Consider the following 18,850-nt stretch of genomic DNA (forward strand, 5'->3'; position numbering starts at 1 on the left):
AATCATAACTTTAACGGTCGTGTTGGCAGTGCTAAAGGCGACTAAATCGTAATAATCGCTGCAATATAATATAAAATAAAAAAATTATTATTCTAAATTTTACGCATTCACCTTACTTCCCACTATATAAAGTTCGTTCTAGACCAACACGATACCTATACATCATGAGAGAGATCTCAGCATTTAATAAAATTTTATTAAATCGTATCATACCAGTTCATATGATCCTGTCTATCCTTATTATTACTATTGACCAAACAATCCTTTACTAATAGAATTAATTAACTCAACCCTATCATATACATTTGTAAAATCTAACTAATACTTAGATAATAGGAGAATGTAGTACTGGAAAAGATGGAATCGTTACGTCCACTTACCTTATAACCTTATTCTATTTAAACAGTGTGATGTAATCGGTAAGAAAATTAACCAAAAAAAAAGAAAGGTGGAGGTACTGCATGAAGCACAAAGCATTTATTTACAGCAGCAAACCCATTTCTATATTTATAAATAAATAATCCTAACTTCAATTTCACTTCACTTATTTCTTCTTCTTCTTCATCTTATCAAAGGAAGTTCGTCTAATTATCAAATCATCAAGTCATTCAACCATCGTTCGTTGATCCCAGAGAATGTTAAACCTTTAAACCATGTCATCACCTTCTCCTGCATTTCCGGATCAACCTCCACCTGCTAAATCCAATATGAATACCAATTTCAAAAAGGAGTCAATCTTGCCTGCCACCGACCCTAGATCTCCATTCTACATCAACCTACCTACTTATGAAACCAAGCCTATTGATGATTTAATCAATTTCTTCAGATATTGGAAATACTTTATTCGATCTTTAATTGCCTATTTTAAAGAAATTGCCCTTGTTAAAGAATTTGAAGCCAATATCAACTATCAATTAATCAGCGCTATTCAATTCCCTGGTTGTAAAGATTTACCATATAATATCCTTAAAGACTTATCCAATAATGTGACTAGTCCTAATGGAAGTCAATCAAATACTCCTACTAAAGAGTTGAAGCGATCATTATCGGGTTCAAGTATAGCCACTATGTCATCAAATGGTTTATACCCTCTTACTACCAATAAAACTAATACCATTCCTGGTACGGCCTTAGGGACAAATAGTGGGAACTCTTCATTAAATACAATGAATAATAATAATAGTCAATCTGATTTGAAACGACCTGGACTATTCAAAACTAAATCAAATAATTCATCATTTATGAAACCATCAAATCTTCATAAAAAGACAAATTCATTTTCTACAAGTTCTAATAAAGGTTCTTCACCTAATTTTGGACCTTTATCTTCATCAATTACATCACCATCAAGTACCATCCCAGTAGCAAAATCAATTGCTCAATTCACTAATGATGTTAAAATTCCTGAAAGTTTCTTTCCTGATGATTCATTATTTAAGAATTTCCCTTCAGTGGCTTTAAGTCATCATGAAACTAATTATGTCAACAATTCAAAATTATATATGGATATAAATCTGAAATTAGTACCTCGATTAGAAAATTTATCCAAGCAAGTATCTAATAAAATCAAAGAAATCAAAACTTCATTAAAAAATGAATCATTTGTAAACCCTGAATTATTAAAAGAAATTAGTGAAACTGGGAAAATCTTACATTTATACATGTCATCAATTGAAAGATATAATCATTTAAAACCAGTATTGAAGAAAAAAGTAGTTATTGAAGCTGATAAAGTTGAAGAAGATGAAGAAAATGGGGTTATGGATGATCCATTCTTATTGAAATTACAATTGGATTATCAATTGAAATCACAATTATTATTTGAGAATTATATGTTTGCTCTGTACCTTAATTTACAAGGTATTGCTAAAGATTTATTCACTTATATTTTGAAAGAATTGAATATCATTGTCGATAGATTTGGAAAATTAAATTTTAATAGTGAATTTTATCAATTTTTAAAGACTAAAATCTCCAATTCATCAAATCTTGATTGGGAATATTTTATTTCCAATAATCCCAGTTTTTTAAATATTTATAAATCAACTTCAGTACTGCCTAAAAAGGAAATTCGAAATTATAAATCCATCGTTGTACCTTATGCTAATTCAATTCATAATAAATGTTTAAGATTTGGAATTTTATATCGGAAAACTAAAATTTTAAAGAATTATACTCGATATTATTATGTTTTAACATGTAATTATTTACATGAATTTAAATTTGAAACTCCAACTCCAGCTCCAGGGGGTAAAACTCCTATTAAAAAATTCATATCTCAAGATGATGTACCTGTTAAATCTTATAATTTGAATGATTATCTGATCCAAAATAAAGACGAAAAGGGGTTTAAATTCCAATTAATAAAGAATTCAAATCAACTGACAAAATATAGTTTTAAATGTGTTAATGAAAATGATTTCAGTTGTTGGACTAATGATTTTGATGAATTATTAAATTTTGGTTGTAAACATTTGGATAGATTTAATCATGTTTTAAAGAGAGTTGAACAACAAGAACAACCTTTAAGATTGACTAAAAATAGCACCCAACAACCACCTTCTATTAAAAGTATTCTTAATCCATCTTCTACTAATGGTATGAGAAGTACCAAATTAGATAATAGTTCATCAAGTCTTTTAAGTTTACCAAGTAAACAAAATAGTGGAATTGGGCTTGATGGAGTATTTACTCCAAGAATAGCTACACCTCAATCGATGGAAAATAATCCATTTGATCAAATTTTCCTGACTGAAATGAGTAGTGGTGGTGTAGGTGTAGGTGGTAATGGTGATAGTTTTAGATTTTCAAGTAATCATTCATCATTATCATCACCAAGTTTGACACCCAATTTATCACCCAATGAATCTACTACAAGTTTTAATGGTCCATCACAATCAGAATATGATTCACAATCCCAACTGGCTCAACATGATAATTATCTTCAAAAACAACAAGAATTTATTAAACGTCAACAAGATGCGTTAAACATTAAAATCAGAGAACTTGAACTTGAACAAGCAAAATTACATATATCTCAACAACAACAACAGCAACAGCAACAGCAACAGCAACATCAACAAAATCTGCCCTATGGAAATGGAGAATATCACAGACCATTATATAGTTCAGCATCTACGGAATCAATGGGATCATTCATCATTTCGAATGAAAATACATTATTAACTTCAAAATTAATTGATTCAAATCAAAATTTATTAAAGAGAAATATGGAATTTGAAAGACCAGCTGTATTTTCATTACATGAAGATAATGAATCAGGTGGAAGTTCATCTTCAGTACCTACTCTTCATGTTACATCCAATCATTGAATACCCCCTCTCCCTCTCTGTCTGTCTCTTAAAAGGAAATTATTTATAGAAAGTTATATACATACATATATATATTAAAATTATAAATACAAATATTTATTTATGGTAGCATCTTAGTTTTTTATAAATTTACCCGGATAACTCTATATACAGGAAGGTCAAAATTAGACTTTTTTTGTGGTCTTTCAGAGTTGAACAAACAGTGAGAGTGAGAGTGAAAAATTTTTTACGATCATATAATTTAAATATATATAACGTTTCAATATATATATATAACCATATTTAATACATAACATATAATCAAAGATGGATACCAAAACCCCAGTCACTTTAGCCAAAGTTATCAAGGTCTTAGGAAGAACCGGATCAAGAGGTGGTGTTACTCAAGTTAGAGTTCAATTTTTAGAAGATGCTACTAGAACTATTGTCAGAAATGTTAAAGGACCAGTTAGAGAAGATGATATTTTATGTTTAATGGAATCCGAAAGAGAAGCCAGAAGATTACGTTAAGTCTGTGTTTTATTCATTCATATACAATTCAGTCATTCATATTTTTTTTCATTTCATAAATCATACAATCATCATAAAAAATCATTTACATACACCTTTGTAATATAGTCATATACAGAATACATCAAAGCTTAAATATGTTTTAATTTTATCTATCTATACTAAAGGGCAATCAAAAGAGAGATGATGGATCAGACTGTAATGAATTCATTACACTGTGAAGTTCTCCCCGGCAAAGAATATAATATATAATAAAATAAAACAAATTACAATTTTAAAAAACACAGTTAATAATCATTTTTGAATATATTACTTTGTAGAAGAACAAGAGGAATAAGTTATACAGACGTATATACGTAAAATGAACAGATACATTGAATATCTCTAAGGGTTGTGGAAAGCATGGCCATGGTGGGGGCAAAACCAAGGCAGGCCAAATCTTCAATTTTGAATTAAAATGGTTCATGAATCATTATTGTTTTTACTCTATAGGCGGGTCTAAGATTGAACTTTTCTTTTAATTAATTTCTTAATCTTTGTAGTTGGTTTTAATTTAATTCTTTCATTTGATTCTGGTTTATCATTATCTTTGGCAGATACTAAATTTTGATAAGATTGAGATGATGGGATTGAAGAAGTAGATTTAGTTTTTGGTATGTCATTCACTATATCGGTTGCTTCTGATTCTATTTGATGAACTGCGTCTTTTACATCTTCACTTATGTGTAAAGTTGATAAATCATCATGAATATCTTGAGCTTCAGATTCAATTTCATGAATAGTATCATGAATACGACTATTCAACGATATAACTGACTCTTGATTGAATTCATCTTCATCTTTTAAACCACTTACACTTCTAATCATACTAGCTGATAAATCATCTTCGACAATAAAAAAGGTATCAAATTTCCAAATAAAATATTGCACTAAACTTTCATAAGCAATTTTATCAAATTTAAAAAGATTAGCCAGATCGATATTTAAAGGAGAATCAGGTTCAGGATGATCTAATAACATAAGTATAGCTACTAATAAATATTGTAAATTCCAAGCTGGAGACCAACTATCTTTCTTTAAGATATCCAAACAAATTTCTCCTGTGATAATATTTATATTTGGATGACATATAGGGGATATGAATTTAATAGTGGGAGGAGATAAAGGATAATCATGAGGGATGGTTATATCTAAATTCCATTGACCATTATAATACCAAGGATTATCTTGTTGAGTAGGTTTTGATATCACAGCATTCCAATGAAATAAATCATCATCATTTATAGGATTTAATGATTTAATTTGATGATTTGATAACGAAGGAGGATTCTTTTTATATTGATTAAGTTCTTTAATAAGTCTTCTTTCTGACATGGTGGTAGTAGTAGTTAGTTGTAATAAGTAGATGTTATATGGAAAGAAGAAATACAAATAATCTGGGGTAAAAAGGAAACAATATAAGTAATTGCTACAAATAAATTTTAAGTCATGAAAATTTGTATGATGAATGATTCCCCCAGATTTAATTTAATTGTTTACCTTCTTCCTCGGTTTAAAAAAGAAAGATGATCAGTCACGATATCCACATCACATGACCTGATTTATCTGTGATTACTTTCCATGTTAAATTAATTGGTTGAAGAAAGCGGAGAGATGTCACATCCTGTATATAAAGATAGTGTCCGGTACAGGATTTTTCACTCTCACATTTTTTTTTTTTTTCATCCTTTGAGTCAGACCGCCAGAGCAAATGTTAACAACCATCCATCAATTTGATCGATGATTTCAATTTAAACTACTGATATTTCCCATTTAGCTTTCTTTCCTGGGTTTAATTCTAGTTAGACATTCATCGTCATGAGTTTACTTCATAAAGCTTCTTCTTTGAAGAAACATCAAATCAATGGTTTCCAAAGATACTTCTCCTTATCATTATCAAATCATGGTGAAAAAAAATTAAATAAATATTCATCCATTGTAACTTCAGATCCTTCTCAAGGGGCTTCTCAAGCTATGCTTTATGCTACTGGTTTCGATGATGCCGATTTCTCAAAAGCTCAAATCGGGGTTGGTTCAGTTTGGTGGTCGGGTAATCCTTGTAATATGCATCTTATGGAAATGAATAATAAATGTACTGAATCAGTTAATAAAGCTGGTTTAAAAGGTATGCAATTCAATTCCATTGGGATCTCTGATGGTATCACCAATGGTACTGAAGGTATGAGATATTCTTTACAATCAAGAGAAATCATTGCTGATTCATTTGAATCAATGACTTTAGGTCAATTATATGATGGTAATATCTCCATTCCATCTTGTGATAAAAATATGCCCGGTGTTTTAATGGCTATGGCAAGACATAATAGACCTTCGATTATGGTTTATGGTGGTACTATCTTACCAGGATCTCCAACTTGTGGTAACCCAATCATTCCTGATAAAATTGATATTATTTCCGCCTTCCAATCTTATGGTCAATATTTATCAAAATCAATTTCTAATGATGAAAGAAAAGATATCGTTAGACATGCTTGTCCTGGTCCAGGTGCTTGTGGTGGTATGTATACTGCTAATACCATGGCTTCTGCTATTGAAGTATTAGGTATGTCATTACCATTCTCTTCATCAGCTCCAGCTGTCTCTAAAGAAAAAGATTTTGAATGTGCCAATATTGGTGAAGCTATTAAAAATTTATTAATTTTAGATTTAAAACCAAGAGATATTTTAACCAAACAAGCATTTGAAAATGCTATCACTTATGTTATTGCCACTGGTGGTTCAACCAATGCTGTGTTACATATCATTGCTATTGCTTCTTCAGCCGGTATTGAAATTACAGTCGATGATTTCCAAAGACTTTCTGATTCAACTCCTTTATTAGCTGATTTCAAACCATCAGGTAAATACGTTATGGCTGATTTACAAAATGTTGGTGGTACACCAGCTGTTATGAAATATTTATTATCAGAAGGTTTAATTGATGGATCTCAATTAACTGTAACTGGTAAATCTATTAAAGAAAATTTAGAAAAAGTCAAATCTTTACCTGACGGTCAAGATATTATTAGACCTCTTTCAAATCCATTAAAATCAAGTGGTCATTTACAAATTTTAAAAGGTACTTTAGCTCCAGGTTCTGCTGTAGGTAAAATTACTGGTAAAGAAGGTACTTATTTCAAAGGTAAAGCAAGAGTTTTCGATGATGAAGGAGCATTTATTACTTCTTTAGAAAATGGTGAAATTAAAAAGGGTGAAAAAACCGTTTGTGTTATTAGATATGAAGGTCCAAAGGGTGGTCCAGGTATGCCAGAAATGTTAAAACCTTCCTCTGCTTTAATGGGTTATGGTTTAGGTAAAGATGTTGCACTTTTAACTGATGGTAGATTTTCCGGTGGATCTCATGGTTTCTTAATTGGTCATATTGTTCCAGAAGCTTATGAAGGAGGTCCAATTGCCTTTGTTGAAGATGGTGATGAAATTGTTATTGATGCTGATAATAATATCATTGATTTATTAGTGGATGAATCTGTTCTTGCTAAAAGAAGAGAAGGTTGGACTCCACCACCACCAAGATATACTAGAGGTACTTTAGCTAAATATGCTAAATTAGTAAGTGATGCTTCTAAAGGTTGTGTTACTGATTTAGTCTAATCATCTCATCTCACTTTGACTCCCTTTTCCTATTACTAGTTGGTAGTAGAAGTTTTATGATTGATTTTTTTAATCATTTTATTACATTATTATTATTTCATTATAATTACATAACTAATTGTCACATTGAAAGACAAACGTTATATCATTTATTCAATTCTTAATGTGTTGTTTCTTCCATGAACTACATTTAACTATACCTTTTTTTATATACGTACATAGGCATTTCCCCAAAAAACATCTTTATATACATAGTATCCTCATGAAAGGATGATGGTTTAATTAATAAAAAAAAATAACAAAAAATCAAACATCAAAAGATACTTGTACTATCTATTTTGTAATTGTTTGATGAGGAATTGAATAAGGTATTCTTGATCTTTAACGAGGGTGGGATATTTATACACTTGAGCTATATTGAAGAAGGGTAAATTCAACTCTTTTAATAATGAAGATGATTCATATGATAATTTCTTGGATTTAAATGATACAGACTCATCAAACTTGTTCAATTCATCTAGTTTTGAGGTCTCCAAATCTTGTAATTTCTGTTCTAAGATTTGAAGTTTAGTAGTAGCCAATTTCCGAGTTTCATCTTCATTATTCAAACTCTCAATATCGGATTGAAGATTATTTATATCATGATTATACTTCTCCAGTATCAATTCTCGATCTTTAACCCATTGATCCAGAAGATTGAAATGATCATTCATCAATTGTTTTAACTTGTTTGTTTTATTGGCATTCGATAGGATATTATTCTTTATATATTGTTCAGCATGATATCGATTAGTGATGAATCTTGGATCGATTAACGTTGGTTCTCGTGATGAATTTGCGGATGAACTTGAACTGGATGAACTTGAAGGAGGTCGTTCATCATAATTATTCCCATTTACATCCCCACCCTCAAGATCATTCAAATATTGTTGAGCTTTCTTATCGAAATAATCTCGATTATTAAGTAATCCTACGAATTTAACATGATTTTTATTCTCATTGATTAATTTAATGATATGAGATTGATTTCGTTTAATTAATCGAGGAAATTTCGATTTCACTATAGCTCCAGGTCGATTCCTACCATCGTTCTTATCGATATATTTATATATATTGTAATTGACCAACTCCTTCTCTGTATCATTCATGGTAATATGATGGGATGTTGATGTGTATAATCTAATCGCTGAGAGGATATTTACAGCCAAAAAAATTATTTTCAGTTCAAAAACTGAGATTACACATTTTACGACAATTTAAAAGACCACTTATTTTTATTTTATTAAAATTATATAAAATGACGACGACGAATACTACTACTTCATTCTAATGGTATAATCTTCACCACTTTGAGTGATATATCTTACCCAAGGATAGGATTGATATTGTAATTTTGGTTCTGTAATTCTTAAATATCTAACTTGAATACCACTAGTAGTAAAATATGGGATTGAAAATTTAACTTTAATAGGTTTCTTAGAAATTAAATTTTCAGTATCATTTACAGCAGGTAATCCTAACTCAGCTCTCATATGATATTGTTTCCCACCTGCAAATGATTTCAAAGTCCAAATAAGACATGATTTTTCAGGAATCCATTTAACTGAACCATATTCAGGAGTTAATTTTGGAGTATCAGCATCTTCAGGGATAGGAATAATGATTTCAACTGATGTAGCAGTTGATTTCTTTTTAATTTGAGCTCTGGCTGAACATAAAATTTCAATTCTAGAATGTTTATGAACTTTAGTTTTACAATTGACAAGAATTAAAGGTTTCATTAAGAATTGAGTTGATGATAATCGATAAGACATAAGAGAAAATTCTCCATCCGGTGGTATAAATGTAATAATTCTTTCATTTTCAAATTTAGATAATCTAACACATTGATGGAATTTTATATCTTCTAATTCAATATTTTTCCCATTTGATTCATCAGTACCAGGATTATTATTATTACTAATTGGAGTTGAAGTATTATTATTACTAGTGAATATTCCTTTATCATTTAATCCTAATCTTAAATCAGGCATACCACTTAAATGAGATTTAATTTTAATTTCACCCAAGATTTCACTATTAAGAATTTGACCATTAGCATTAATTAACATATTTATGGATTCAATAACATCTAAAAATGCTTCATTTTTTTTATAAAAGATATTATCTTTTCTCCAACTAATTGAATTAGTTAAAGCATTTGGAGGTTGAACTAAATGATCATGAGATTTTTTAATTAATTTATAATAATCTTGAGTAATATATTCTTTTAAAATCTTTGTATCAGTGGTTTGAGGTATACCAAAATCCATCATTTCATCTAATAATTCATAAATTATAACAAAATTATCTCTAATTGATTCTTCTTCTAAAGATTTGAAATATTCAGTTAAAACGGTAATTAATTTAGATAAAAATATAATAATGGTCATTATATTTTCATTTTTTTTAGTTAATCCACATAAATAAAGATTATTATGTAGTATAAATATATAATTTATACCTTGATGATTAATGAAAGGTTTATAATCTGCTGAATTTTCATCTTCCAAGTCTAATAATAAGAGAGGGAATTTTTCAATGGTATTACTGGGGATATCACCTTTATAGTCACGAGATAATAAGGGTTTACCTTTGATATCTAAGAAATGAATTTGGGATGCCATGATTTTTTTTTTAATGTGTACAAAATTGTCTATAATGGGGGAGGGGAGTGGAATGTATTATATGATCAACGGTATAGATGAATGATATATGAGGGTATGAATGTATAATGGAGATGAATGAATGATTTATAATATTAGTCAATCAATCAATTGAATGGATAGTAGGAATTAAACCAGGATGATTTGATGAAAAATAACCGGAATGAAGTGAAGTCGACAACAGATCAATCAATCAATCAATCAAGTCAATGGATGGGTGGAAGGGGGCAATGGATGGGAAGTGAAGAGGTTGATGTGATGTGATATGATACAATGATGGATGGATGGGGTATACAAACTATAGATGTATACGTTTAAGGGATAACACTATGGTTAATTTCAATTTGGTCAAAGGTGGTAGATTTAAATTTTTGGTGATACTTGTTTGTTTTAGATTCCTCACTGAAAGTTGCTCCTCCAAAAATAAACATCAATTTTTATATACAGGTCATGGATTGATTATGTAAGAAATTATATAATCAAATAGGAAATCATACCAGAATACACGACCTTAATTTATCCTGTATACAGTGTCAATTACACAAAGACACGCCACACGCTCAAAAAAGAAAAATTAAATTATTTATATACAGTACTGGGTACAGGGTTTAAAAATAAACAATGAATAACTCAATATGAAACAAAGAAGAATTGTGGGATGTGATAGATAACAATTTAATGAAAAGAATGGGGAGGGAAAGATACGATGATGATGATGATGATGATGATGATATAGTTATATAATGATGAGGTTGGGGTTATAGTTTATTATTATAAGTGTGTTACATCATTGTATGTCTTAGATGATAGAACAACACACGTAAAATAAACAAACAATGTAATAAGAAATAAATTTCTACAGCTTAAATTTCAGTTACTGTAAATTTCCCTCCTCACTTTTTCTTTTAAGCTTTTTCATTTTTACAACAAACAAACAGAAAAACCAAAATAAATAAATAAATATCACCATTTTCTCCTGTGCTGCCATTTCTGTTTTACAATCCATCGTCAATCATTTATACCAACCACTCTTTATCGTTAGAGAATCAAAGTAGTTATCCATATACTATCTATCCCAAATAAGTACTAACTACATACACTCCTTTCTATACTTATACCCCCCCCCCCCTTCGTTTGTTTTACCTTTCTTTTACATCAATACCCCTGTTTGACTGCCAAATTCAAACTTATCATTCATTCCTTTTATTAACCCATATATTACATCAACAAACACTATCATAATGAAATCATTCTTATCCTTATCATTACTTGTGTTATCTCAAATCGCCATTTCTTTAGCCATCTCTCCAATCACTGTCAAAGGTAATGCCTTCTTTGATGATGATGGTAATCGATTCTATATTAGAGGAGTCGATTATCAACCAGGTGGTTCTTCAAACTTAGTCGATCCTTTAGCTGATTCAACCATTTGTGAAAGAGATGTGGCTTATTTCACCGAATTAGGTATTAATACCGTCAGAGTCTATTCCGTTGATAATACAGCTGATCATGATGATTGTATGAATACTTTAGCAAATGCCGGGATTTATGTCGTATTAGATGTAAATACTCCTTATGCTTCTATTGCCAGTGAATCGGCTGCTTGTTCTTATAATACTGATTATATTCAACAAGTTTTAGCTTCAGTTGCAAAATTCGCTGTCTATAATAATACTTTAGGTTATTGGGCTGGTAATGAAGTTATTCATGATGCTGGATCAGTAAGTGCTGCTCCTTATGTTAAAGCAGTAGTAAGAGATATGAAAACTTTTCTTCAAAATAGAAAATTTAGACAAATCCCAGTAGGTTATTCTGCTGCTGCCATTGATGAATATAAAGTTCCAACTGCAGAATATTTTAATTGTGGTGATGATGATTTAGCTAGAGTTGATATGTTTGGATTTAATGATTATTCTTGGTGTGGTGATGCTTCAATTTCAACTTCAGGTTATCAACAAGATTTAGAAGGTTTTAATAATTATTCTATTCCTTTATTCTTTTCTGAATTTGGTTGTAATACGGTATCTCCAAGACCTTTTACTGAAGTTGAAGCAATTTATTCAACTCAAATGTCTTCTGTTTTCTCTGGTGGTTTAGTTTATGAATATTCTCAAGAAGTTTCAAATTATGGTTTAGTAACTATTAATTCTGATACTTCAGTAACTCCAAATCAAGATTTTACAAATTTAAAAAATCAATTTGGTAATGTTACTGATCCATCCGGTGATGGTGGTTATAAATCAAATTTAACTTATGCTTCATGTCCTGGTTCTTCATCAATTTGGAATGCTACCACTAATATTCCAGATACTCCAAAGGGAGCTCTTATTTATATTGATGGTTTTGTTAATCCTGTAGGACAAGGTTTCAATGCTACTACTCAATGGGCTTGTGCTGATCCAGATGATAATGTTGATACTACCGGTAATTATACTTCAACTCTTGGATCTCCTGCAGTATTCCTGGGTTCAGGTTCATCAACTTCAACTTCTTCAAGTAGTTCAAGTTCTTCAACTTCAACTAAAAAATCAGAAGCTGATAATCTTATTCCATCTCATTATGTTAATAAAGTAAATTACTTAGGTTTCTTTGCTGTTTTAGTTGGATTTGCCTTAATCTAGGGTCATTAAATACTTTTACTCCTCGTTAAACTTTTAATCTTCTTGTTTTGTACTTTTTTAAAAATATTATTATCTATATGTTTTTTACTTTTATTTTTTAGTGTTGATACATATAATATATATACTAACTATAACTAAGCTTTCTGTTTAATACCATGAATCATTTCTTCTTTAGTTATTAAATGTCCAATACTATCAACTTCTTCTAATAATTTATCAATATCATAACACCATTCATTTAATAATTCATTAATTTCACTACCACTTGATTTTGATTTATTATTAGTTTCATCATCTTTCTTATCATTACTATTTGAAGTTATAACTTTAACTTTTTCAAATATAACAATTCCTTGTGGTCGATTAATCTTGGCCGAAATCATTCCTTTATTAACTAATTCACTCACATAAGATTCAGCTTCATCACCATCTAATTGTAATAAATATGATAATCGATCTAATTTAATACATTGATAATATTTATTAATGATTCTTAAATTATGTTCAATGATTCTCTTTTGTAAATTTTTATAATTTATTTCTTGTTTGAAAATTGATGAAGTTTGGAAATTTTCTTTATAAATTGATTCAATATTTGACCAATGAATTAATTCATTATTAGTAAAGATTTCTAATAATTTTAAAATCTTTTTATCTTCAATTATTTTATTAAAAATTGCATTTAATTTGATTTTATTAATTAAATCATTTTGATGAGGATCATAAGGAGATAATATAATATAATAAATGATGGAAATTAATAATTCTTTTAATTCATCATTATTTTCTTTAATTAAGGGGATTTCAATTAATAATAATGAATTCTTGACAATCGAAATATAATCATGTTCAAATATTCCAATATCAATTAAATATTTTAAAAATATCGATTTAAATTTATCAGCATCTTCAAAATTCTTTAATGCTTTTAATAAAATTTTACGACTTAAAATCTTAGCTTGATTATAATCTCCCTTTTTTAATGTTAATTCGATTTGTTGTAAGATATATTCCACTTTATCATGGAATGGCATTAATGAATAAGTTTCAACTTGTAAATCACATAAGATTTCCACTGCTTTATCTAAATCAGATAATCTATCAAGATAAATTTGAGCTAAATTTCTGGATACAATAGCTCGTTCAACTTCAACGAAAATCTTCTTATCAGTTATGGTTCTAATGGTTTCAATCAATTTAATCTTTAAATCTAATTCTTTCTTATGATCTTCATTTAATAAAGTTAAATTATCAATCACAGTTTTAATCAAAATTTGAATTGATGATTTCAATTGTCCATGTTTCTTAGATAATAATACCATTAAATCATTTAAATAATCCCAATCTTCATTCTTAACTAACGTTTCCACAATTCTAATCAATACTCTTTTAGATGATGATAAATCTGATGATTGTCTAGTTTGTTTCTCTAATACTAAATATTTATCAACTGCAGTTTTATAATCAGTTAATTGTTCAATTATTGGGAATTGTTCATCCAAGGTGGCAGAGAAATCTTTCTCAGCTTTGATGGGATCCTCTCTTGACATGACTAATGATGGTTGATTATGATGGGGTTGGTTAGTTATGTTATACTCTAGATCAACTTGTGATTGTTGGTGGCAACTTTCAGTTTTGTTCAGTGAGGTCTTAACTGGAAATCATAGAGGTCGTGTGGGATGGTGAACTTTTTTAATTTTTGCAAATGTCGAAATAAATTGACGACATTTGTTTATGTCGCATACCAGAGATTATAAAAGTTGCAAAATTACAATTTAATATTACAGATAAAAACATAAAATCAAACATAATACAAACTAGAAAATGTACTTATTATTATAAAGCCATTTATTTTTTTTTTTTAATTCCAAAAATCTTCAGGAACATCAATGTTATTTGAAGATATCACATAATTCCAATAATTTTGTGTCCACGCATCAAGATTAAAATGTTTAGTTGGATCATTGGGGGTAACTTCAATGAATCTACCATAGCCCGCTTCCCATATTGATACTTCCCTGTTAAGTAATTTTGAAGTATTGATAAGTCTAGAAACCTTTTCTACCTCACTTGTGCTGGACGAACCATGTGAACCACAGTTGAACTCAAAAGCACCGGATTTTGACTGGAAACATCTATAATGCTCAAAAAAACTAAATATAGGGATACCAGGTGTTGGAAAAGTGTCTATAGCTAGAACAGCTGGCTGGCCAATTTGTGGACTCCATACTTGTTCATTTTTAACAACCCCTTCACATTCAACTAAAATACCACTTTCAACAATAATTTTCTTATCTGATTCAGTTAATTCTCCTGGAAATTGATCAAACTCATCCGATAAAATAGGGACATATTTAATATCTGAAAACTCAACAATTGGTTGAAATTTTGGAGGTTCATTTAATTTATAATAATTCACGGCATCTTTATTCTTGATACAAACTTCAACTTGAAAATAATCTTCGCATGTAGGGATTTCAGGAATAGAAGCACCAAAGTTCATAGTATACGGACCTTCGCACCTATAGGTTTGGTTAACTCTGCGCTCCAATAAGTACAAATACATCAGTAAATCTGTATCTTTATTAGAAGAGTAATCCGAAAAAAAATTATTGGTTACCTTCTTTTCTGGAGATAACGTGGAAATTCGTCCTAACTCGGAATATATACTTTCATTTAAAATAATGGAATGTAAAACAGCTAAATCAGCTCTGAAGCTCCAATCGGAATACGTTTTATCTAAGATTGCAGCTTTTTTATTCGATTCTCCTGAGTAAAATCTTAATGGATCAATACCAGATACGCAATAAAACTTAGGCATGGTAACAAGTATAGGTTTTTTGAACCATGATGTAGATTCAGCACTTTGAGGACATGGAGTGGCAAATATCTGACAAATCATACTATATGCATAGTAAAATTCTGCTTCAAGATGATTGTCATCCACTAAACTATGAATCAATTGCTTGATATGCGACAGTTGAATATTACAAATATCAACTCTTTCGTTAGGTTTATTATAATCGCTTCTGATAAATAAGTCATCGGCCAACTTTGGTGACGAGTGGGCCAATCCAAGTGGGCAATCTGCAATCCATTCTGACAATGCTATTTTGATCAATAATAGATCAGCGGATGTAACACCATTCTTGATATAAAGATAGTTTTCTCCATCCATTATTCTCTGTGCCCTTTCATAAAAAGGTAAATAAAATAGTTCCTGTCTAAAACATTGACATTAGCTTGTCCACCTTCACCCAATTTAAAAGCATCAAAAAAGTGTTCCATATCATTGGTGTTAGTGTAATGATCAAATACCAGACCATAAGTAATGTAAAGATACTTATTCTCAAAACACTTTTCATTCGGATCGTACTTGACTTTGTTTAGTCATTTTCCCGTAATACATTCTTAACAAATTGTAAATCAAGGATATAGTATTCTTTTTAGGCAAATACTCAGCAACTGTCTTCGCATACAATTCTCCATGTGGTTGATAACCAATAGCTCTCAATAATTCTGTAATATAAGCCTTACTTTTAACACTATCTCCCCAGCAGTAATCTTCATTAATTCCGTCCAACATCGCTTTCCCAACTTCAAGATCTCCTTTAAAATTGGCCCATATGCCATATTTACTCCCGATCCAAGCTTCATTGGTTTGACACTTTTTCTCTCCAGCCTCATTGGTAATTTCAAAACTAATTTTAGTAGTGTATCCGATTTCATATAGCGCTGAAGTTATATCGATTGTTGTGTCCTTGAATTCTTTTGGAAGAAGCGATTCGAAAAGACCAAACATGACTCAATATATGGTTCCTCCTCTTCTGCTTATTATTACTCATAACTGGAATTTTTTTAATGGAAAAATGGGATTCTAGGATATATTTATATTAATGCCTTATCCAACTACGGTACTATCCCTATTGCTCTATCATGCATTGGATTATTGCGAATTTTTAAACAGAATTGTTTTGGTTGCCGCACGATATTATTGCAACGACCTGTACATAACATATCATTACAAAAAATTTAGTTTATTATTTTATTTAACCATCTAGCTGATATAGGTTCTGTATTGGATTATCATTACTAGATGTCTGAGAATGGTAATATAAAGGATGATCCAGATTCCGAGTCAACTTTACTATCCAAATTATCAAAAGTAGTCCTGAAACACTTGGGAGTAGAAGATAATGACTTAACCATATCAAAGTTTATCTTGCATCTTTCTAAACAAGCCAATGGCAGTAACAACAGTATAGAAAAGTTTAAACAAATCTTGAAAGAGAATGGTGGTGATGATTTCCCAGCTGAGTTTATCGATGGTTGTTTTGAAATAGTATCGCAACCATCAATTCAAATCAAAAAAGAAGAGCAAGATTTAAAAATAAATATCAAACAAGAAGATGATGATCTCCCCACAATAAAGCAAGAATCAACGTCAAACCGTGAATTTAGTGCATTAAGCTTACCTGATAAGATCATAGATTATGAAGATGAAGAAGAAGAAGCCATTAAACGAGAAGATAGTCCAGCTATACTGATAAAACAAGAATATGATAACAATACAACCCGTATTACAACAAGCAATGAGGTAAAAGTTGGCCAAATATGTAAGGGGTATGTAACTAACTTAACATCATATGGAGCATTTATAAGGTTAAATAATCCAAGATCAAATAAGTCAGGATTGTGTCATGTTTCACAGATATCATTTGATGGAAGAACTAGAATTCAAACACCCTCAGATATATTAAAATTTAACCAAGAAGTATTTGTCAAAATCACGAAGATAGACATACCGTCTAATTTAAATCATGGGGCTAGAGAGAAAATTTCATTATCTATGAGGGCAATAGATCAAGTAACAGGATTAGATAGATCCGAAGATTTGATTCTCGAAGAACAAGAAAGGCAAAGAGGAAGAGAAGCTCAAAGAGAAGTATTAGCTGAATCAAAAGCTAAGAAAAGAAGATTAACATCCCCAGAACGTTGGGAAATTCGTCAATTGATTGCATCTGGTGTTTTTTCTGCTGATGATTATCCTGAGTTGCAAGGAGATGAAGATCCCAACGCTGCCTTTGAAGAAGACAAACCGGCTGACGATGAAGATAAAGACATAAACTTCGAGATAGAATTAAACAATAGTGAGCCAGCATTTTTAAAAGGTCAAACTCAAAATTCAGTCCAATTAGCACCAGTACAAATATCAAAAAATCCAGAAGGTTCATTAAACAGAGCAGCTATGAATGGATCAAAATTTGCTCGAGAATTTAAAGAAGAGAAATTTAAAGAGAAGAAAGAGTCCGAAAAGCTGACTAAATCAAATAGACATGATCCATTAACGCAAATGAATCAAGACACTAAGGAAAAGACTGAAAATTTCATTTCCCAATGGAAGAAAACACAAATGTCAAAGAATACTCTGTTTGGTAAGAGAACAAGTTTATCGATAAAGGAACAAAGAGAAACCTTACCGGTTTACGCTATGAGATCACAATTAGTGCAGGCTATAAAAGATAATCAGTTTGTGGTTATAGTGGGTGAAACAGGTTCAGGAAAAACTACACAAATTGTACAATATTTATCCGAAGAGGGATTTAATGTTGATGAAAATGGGAATAGAAAGATTATTGGTTGTACCCAACCAAGAAGAGTAGCAGCTGTTTCTGTGGCGAAAAGAGTAGCTGAAGAAGTCGGCTGTCGAGTAGGAGAAGAAGTTGGTTATACTATTAGATTTGAAGATGAAACTAGTTCAAAAACAAAAATTAAGTATATGACTGATGGTATGTTACAGAAGGAAGCTTTAACTGATCCACTTATGAGTAGATACTCGGTTATCATGCTAGATGAAGCTCATGAAAGAACAATTTCTACTGATGTGTTGTTTGGATTGTTAAAGAAAGCATGTTTGAAGAACCCTAACTTAAAGGTGATTGTTACTTCCGCTACTCTTGATTCTAAGAAATTTTCCAAATATTTTAATGATTGTCCGGTTATGACTGTTCCAGGTAGAACTTTCCCAGTA

The 18,850-nt window shown here is 30.3% G+C and overlaps 9 protein-coding genes across 9 annotated transcripts; 4 read left to right on the forward strand and 5 right to left on the reverse strand. All coding sequences in view use genetic code 12, as the record gives it.

Annotated features, from left to right (window-relative positions):
* Positions 1-653: 653 nt before the first annotated feature.
* Positions 654-3,332, forward strand: DFJ63DRAFT_313184 (uncharacterized protein; the record flags this gene model as incomplete). The annotated part of the gene is made up of 1 exon (XM_064906122.1): positions 654-3,332. One exon carries the CDS (start codon positions 654-656, stop codon positions 3,330-3,332), a length of 2,679 nt encoding a protein of 892 aa, XP_064761382.1.
* Positions 3,333-3,485: 153 nt separating this feature from the next.
* DFJ63DRAFT_139168 (eS28 family ribosomal protein) lies at positions 3,486-4,091 on the forward strand. The gene has a single exon (XM_064903430.1). It carries the CDS (start codon positions 3,639-3,641, stop codon positions 3,840-3,842), a length of 204 nt encoding a protein of 67 aa, XP_064761383.1. The 5' UTR covers positions 3,486-3,638; the 3' UTR covers positions 3,843-4,091.
* A 669-nt stretch (positions 4,092-4,760) lies between these two features.
* Positions 4,761-5,225, reverse strand: PEX4 (E2 ubiquitin-protein ligase peroxin 4; the record flags this gene model as incomplete). The annotated part of the gene is made up of 1 exon (XM_064904581.1): positions 4,761-5,225. A coding segment is annotated over one exon (465 nt), but the record flags the coding sequence as incomplete, so codon positions are not given.
* Positions 5,226-5,458: 233 nt separating this feature from the next.
* On the forward strand, positions 5,459-7,658 carry ILV3 (dihydroxy-acid dehydratase). The gene has a single exon (XM_064903431.1). The coding sequence runs from the start codon at positions 5,700-5,702 to the stop codon at positions 7,491-7,493; it is 1,794 nt and encodes a 597-aa protein (XP_064761385.1). The 5' UTR covers positions 5,459-5,699; the 3' UTR covers positions 7,494-7,658.
* A 164-nt stretch (positions 7,659-7,822) lies between these two features.
* Positions 7,823-8,641, reverse strand: DFJ63DRAFT_313187 (uncharacterized protein; the record flags this gene model as incomplete). The annotated part of the gene is made up of 1 exon (XM_064906123.1): positions 7,823-8,641. The coding sequence occupies one exon, from the start codon at positions 8,639-8,641 to the stop codon at positions 7,823-7,825; it is 819 nt and encodes a 272-aa protein (XP_064761386.1).
* Positions 8,642-8,809: 168 nt separating this feature from the next.
* APM1 (Apm1p) lies at positions 8,810-10,159 on the reverse strand (the record flags this gene model as incomplete). The annotated part of the gene is made up of 1 exon (XM_064905086.1): positions 8,810-10,159. The coding sequence occupies one exon, from the start codon at positions 10,157-10,159 to the stop codon at positions 8,810-8,812; it is 1,350 nt and encodes a 449-aa protein (XP_064761387.1).
* A 1,280-nt stretch (positions 10,160-11,439) lies between these two features.
* On the forward strand, positions 11,440-12,819 carry PGA4 (1,3-beta-glucanosyltransferase; the record flags this gene model as incomplete). The annotated part of the gene is made up of 1 exon (XM_064907461.1): positions 11,440-12,819. One exon carries the CDS (start codon positions 11,440-11,442, stop codon positions 12,817-12,819), a length of 1,380 nt encoding a protein of 459 aa, XP_064761388.1.
* Positions 12,820-12,886: 67 nt separating this feature from the next.
* RPN5 (proteasome regulatory particle lid subunit) lies at positions 12,887-14,428 on the reverse strand. Its single transcript, XM_064903432.1, has one exon. It carries the CDS (start codon positions 14,367-14,369, stop codon positions 12,954-12,956), a length of 1,416 nt encoding a protein of 471 aa, XP_064761389.1. The 5' UTR covers positions 14,370-14,428; the 3' UTR covers positions 12,887-12,953.
* Positions 14,429-16,180: 1,752 nt separating this feature from the next.
* Positions 16,181-16,621, reverse strand: DFJ63DRAFT_313192 (uncharacterized protein; the record flags this gene model as incomplete). Its single annotated transcript, XM_064906124.1, has 1 exon — positions 16,181-16,621. The coding sequence occupies one exon, from the start codon at positions 16,619-16,621 to the stop codon at positions 16,181-16,183; it is 441 nt and encodes a 146-aa protein (XP_064761390.1).
* Between the last annotated feature and the right edge of the window lie 2,229 nt (positions 16,622-18,850).

Source organism: Scheffersomyces coipomensis (assembly GCF_036884675.1).
Source record: "Scheffersomyces coipomensis strain NRRL Y-17651 chromosome Unknown DFJ63scaffold_4, whole genome shotgun sequence".
In the NCBI taxonomy this organism is placed as follows: Eukaryota; Fungi; Ascomycota; class Pichiomycetes; order Serinales; family Debaryomycetaceae; genus Scheffersomyces; species Scheffersomyces coipomensis.